The following is a 4,511-nucleotide window of genomic DNA, read 5'->3' as shown; positions in this document are numbered from 1 at the left end:
TCTCCCCTTTCCAGTTGAGGAGGGGGAGTGACAGAGCGGCTTGGCGGGCACCTGGCATCCAGCCAAAGTGAACCCAGCGCACAGGAGGAGCTTGCGTCAGAGGCATGGGTGGAAGTGCATTAGCGTGTCCAAGCCTTTGTTCGGGCAAGTGAAGGGCTTGTGTCACGGGCTGGAAGCCCACCGGCTTGCCAGCAGGTGGTGTTGCTGCGGCGATACTTCCTAAGAGAGGTCTTGTGGTCCTTGTCCACCCACCCCGATGGCCTGTTGAGTCCCGGTTCTGTGCCGGGTGAGGCTGGAAGAGCCTTAGAAGAAAGGAAGAGGAGGCACCTGAGGCTGGCATGCGGGAGAACTTTATTGAGGCAAAGGAGTGAAATGGCAGGAGCACCAAGGGGAAGGGAGCGGGTCTGAGGTGCAAGTAGGGCGGCCGTCAGCCGAGGGCTCCTTTCCTTGCAGTAGACTTTTCCAGAGCACCGAGGTCTTCCTGCCTTGCAGTGGGAGCAGCGCGGCGGAGGTGCCCCGGTGGTCTTTGGCTTGTGAGAAGGTGTTTGCAGCAGAGAGTACCGGATGTAGCTGTAGGGGCGATGCAAAGAAGACAGTGGGAGAAGAGGAGGAGGTAGGTAGCTCATGTTTCCAGGCACCGCGGGCTGGCCCCTTCGCTGCTTGCTTTGTGCCTTGAGGGGCGGAGGAGCCACGGACGGCGAGCCCATGTGGCAGCAGGAGCCTGAAGGTACGTCCTCAATCCGTGACTTGGCTTCTAGCGTGTGGCTGGCTGGTATCAGGCGTGGTGTAAGGAGCCCTTAGCAGGGGTAGCAGGCTCTTCTGGCACCGTAGCAGCCCAGGCCTCCGAAGCCATAGCCGAAGCCGCCGGAGGAGACGGGCACTCCCTGGGAGCTGAGGATGTTGCCCACGGCAGCCGATGAGGACGATCCGACGGCGGTGCTCTGGGGGAAGGAGCTGAGGATGGGTCCCGGCAGGGTGACCAGCACGGCGGGAGGCTGGATGACGACACGGGATTCTTCGCACTGCCTGACGCAGGGCTCGTTGCAGCTGTTAGCCAGCGGGGTGGGTCCGCAGGGGCTGCAGAGGTTGTTGCAGGCCATGTCTGTGGTGTTGAGGGGCCCTGTAAGAGAGGGTGTTGAGGAAGCGGAGGGTGGTGGGGGCGCGAGGGGTGGCGTTACAGGAGGGCAGGGGAATGTGGAGGCGCGGTGTGGGGCTGCGGGGAGCGCGGCGGTGGGGAGGCGTCGGCACTGCTGAGTCTGGAGGCAGCGCATGCTGGAAGAGATGGGGCGGGTGCGGCAGGAGAAGGAGGGGAAGGGGCTTCAGGCTCACCTTGTTGACCGTGGAGGAGAAGGCACCAGGAGCAGCGTGTGAGAGAGAGAGGTGCTGGGCCAGCTTTTATGCTGGACCCTGAGGGGCGGGACAGCCTTTGCACAACGCGGTGTTTTGCAGCAAGAAGCTGTTGCGTGCCACAGCCTGGTGAGTAATGAGGTGGGGTGCGTTTTTCCCCCGCAGTTCTGCAATGTAGTGTCCTCCACTTGAGGACATGTCCACTTGGTCCTGGCGGCAGCTTTGAGGTGCAAATATTAGAGGCCAAAGGCTTGGTGTTGATGGCGCGTGTCAGGGCATGCAGAACATGTGACCGAAGCCTAGGAGGGGTGGGGTGTCGTCAGTGAGGTCATGCTGTGGCACTCGTGTGGTGTGTTTTGTGAGTGCGCTGGGAAGGAGGGGCTCCTTTTCCTCGCAGCCCCGGAAGGTTGGTCTGGGCTTTCTGCTGTTGCGGGCAGGAGTGGCGGCCCCCTCAGTGGCATTTGCTCCGTGCCTGCCTTGCTGCCAGCTTGCTAAGCCTGCCTTGAGGCCTGGCCTTTGCCATTGAGCGTGCTCTGTGCGTGCCTTGGTGCCCGCCTTGCTTGTAAGGTTGTAGCTGGGAGAAAGGGGCCTGCGTGTCCGGGCTTGTGCCCCCTGGGGTCCGTCCCTGGGGGTGTCGGTGCGGGCAGAGGCAGAGGAGGCCTTTTTGGGAGAGCAGGCCGCCATCCCGGCAGCCCTGGCCGAGAGCTCGCCGGTCCTGTGACGTGGGGAGCCCTGCCTGGCTCCACCAGTGCTGGTGCTGCCCGTTCCGTAGCGAACCCCTTAGCTGTGGTGGCACGTTTGCAGCCTGGTGTCTGGCGTGCCACAGTGCTTGATGTGGGCCAGCTCACCAAGGCAGGTGAATTTCTGGAGAGCCCGTGAGTGTGGCGAGAGGCAGAGGTGGAGTGGGAGCGGCAGGCGGGGGAGGCTGGGGAGCCAGGGCCTTTGGGCTCTTTACTTGGGGTGAATGCCGAGGAGGGGAGGCCATTTCTCTGCACAGTGTGAGACGGGCAGAAAGAGAATCTGGAGATTGCCGAGGGTGGTTGGACGTAAGCACGCTGCACGGCACAGCAGAGCGAGGCCCTGGTGGTGGTGGATGCATGCCGAAGGGTCGATGAATGGCAAGGCCTGCCCCAGTTGAGCCGCGATGAGCGTTTTGCAGGCTGTGTGTGGGGCGAGCCGTTGTTGTTGCTGAGGAAGAGGAAGGGAGTGGGAAGGTGTGCCTTGGGACTGGATGTACGGAGGTCCCTGGGTCCTGATGAGTCAGAGCCACGAATGCTGGGGGAGCTGGCTGATGTCCTTGGGAGGCCACTCTCAATTATCTTTTAAAGGTCATAGCTCCTGGGGGCAGTTGCGGGTGTCCAGAAGATTGCTCTTAGGCCTCCTGTCTTGCAGAAGGGCGGGAAGGAAGATGTGGGAGAGCAGAGGCTGGTGAGCCTGTCCTTGTTGCCAGGGGAGGTGATGGAGAAAATCCTCCGCGGAAGCGTTGCCAAGCTGCTGAAGGACAAGCAAGTGATGAGGAGCCGTCGGCATGGATTTACCAAGAGGGAATCGTGCTTGACTGACCTCCCTGTCTTCTGTGTTGGAGTGGCTAGCTTTGTGGACAAGGAGAGAGACGTGGCTGGTGTTCACTTCAGCTTTGTAGAAGAGTCTTTGACGCTGTCTCCCCTTGCGCGCTCACAGGCGCTGGGGGCAGCCGTGTTCAGCATCCTCGTCTGTGATCCGGGCAGTGGGATGGAGCGTCCCCACAGCAAGTTGGCAGGTGGTAACCCTCCTTTTCAGAAAGGTCAAGAGGAAGACCCAGGTTAACGACAGGTCGGTCAGCGTCACCTCCGTGCCTGGCGGGATCGTGGAGCAGATCCTCCTGGAAAGTATGCCAAGGCACCTGGAAAAGGGAGGCGTGACTGCTGACGGCCAACATGGCTTCACAGAGGGCAAAGCGTGCCTGACAAATGGGGTGGCCTTCTATGACAGGATTAAGGCATTGGTGGGTAAGGGAAGAGCGACTGGCGTCACGTCCCTGGACTTGTGCAGAGCATTTGATACTGTCCCGCGCAAGATCCTTGTCTCTAAAATGGAGAGATGCGGACTTGGTGGGTGGACCGCTCGGTGTGTGATTGGCTGGATGGGTGCTCTCAATGAGTTGCAATGAAAGGCTCGATGTCCGAGTGGAGCCCAGTGATGAGTGGTGTCGCTCAGGGGTCCGTGCTGGGGCCAGTATGATTTAACATCTTTGTTAGGGCCACGGACAGTGGGCTGGAGTGTGCAGCCTCGGCAAGTTTGCGGATGACGCCAAGCTGAGTGTTGCGGTTGATGCTCTAGAGGGAAGGGATGCCATCCAGAGGGACCGTGGCAGGCTTGGGAGGTGGGCCCGTGCAAAGCTCATGGAGTGCCACGAGGCCAAGTGCCAGGGGCAATCCCAAAGATGGCTGCAGGCCGGGCGGTGAGTGCATTGAGAGCAGCCCTGCGGAGAAGGACTTGGGGGTATTGGTGAATGGAGAACTGAGTATGAGCCGGCAACGTTCGCGCGGAGCCCAGAAAGCCAGTCGTATGCCAGGTTGCGTCAAAAGCAGCGTGGCCGGCAGGTCGAGGGAGGTGATTCTCCCTCCCTACTCGGCTCTGGTGAGAGTGGAGTACTGCATTCGGCTCTGAAGGCCCCCAGCATAAGAAAGGCATGGACCTGCTCGAGCGGGTCCAGAGGAGGGCCACAAAGATGAGGAGGAGGTGCAGCACCTCCCCTTTGCAGACAGGCTGAGAGAGTTGGGATCGTTTAGCCGGGAGGAGGCTTTGTGGAGACCTTGCAGCGGCCATGCGGTACTTTGAGGGGGCCCTCAGGAAAGGTGGGGAGGGCCTCTGGACCAGGGAGTGTAGTGATAAGACGACAGGTAACGGATTTAACCTGAGAGAGGGTAGCTTTAGGTTAGATATGAGAAAGAAATTCTTTCCCGTGAGGTCGGTGAGATGCTGGAAGAAGTTGCTTAGAGCAGCTGTGGCTGCCCCCTGCCTGGAGCTGTTCAAGGCCAGGCTGGATGGTGCTTTGAGCAAGCTGGTGTGGTGGAAGGTGTCCCTGCCCACGGCAGAGGGCTTGGAGCTAGATGATCTTGAAGGTCCCTTCCAACCCAACCCCTTTGACGACTCTATCCCCTCCCTGTTCTTACCTCGACCCA

General features: G+C 60.5%; 1 protein-coding gene across 1 annotated transcript; it reads right to left on the bottom strand.

Moving 5' to 3' along the window:
- Positions 1-797: 797 nt before the first annotated feature.
- LOC129784199 (feather keratin-like) lies at positions 798-1,100 on the bottom strand. The gene has a single exon (XM_055800558.1). It carries the CDS (start codon positions 1,098-1,100, stop codon positions 798-800), a length of 303 nt encoding a protein of 100 aa, XP_055656533.1.
- Between the last annotated feature and the right edge of the window lie 3,411 nt (positions 1,101-4,511).

The sequence above is a fragment of the Falco peregrinus genome, chromosome 3 (assembly GCF_023634155.1).
Source record: "Falco peregrinus isolate bFalPer1 chromosome 3, bFalPer1.pri, whole genome shotgun sequence".
In the NCBI taxonomy this organism is placed as follows: domain Eukaryota; kingdom Metazoa; phylum Chordata; class Aves; order Falconiformes; family Falconidae; genus Falco; species Falco peregrinus.
Note: the sequence above shows the minus strand (reverse complement) of the source record. Positions and strands in the feature narration are given on the sequence as shown.

What these genes read in the sequence shown, in the direction of transcription:
- LOC129784199 (XM_055800558.1), bottom strand. Translation starts at nt 1,100, where the DNA reads ATGGCCTGCAACAACCTCTGCAGCCCCTGCGGACCCACCCCGCTGGCT.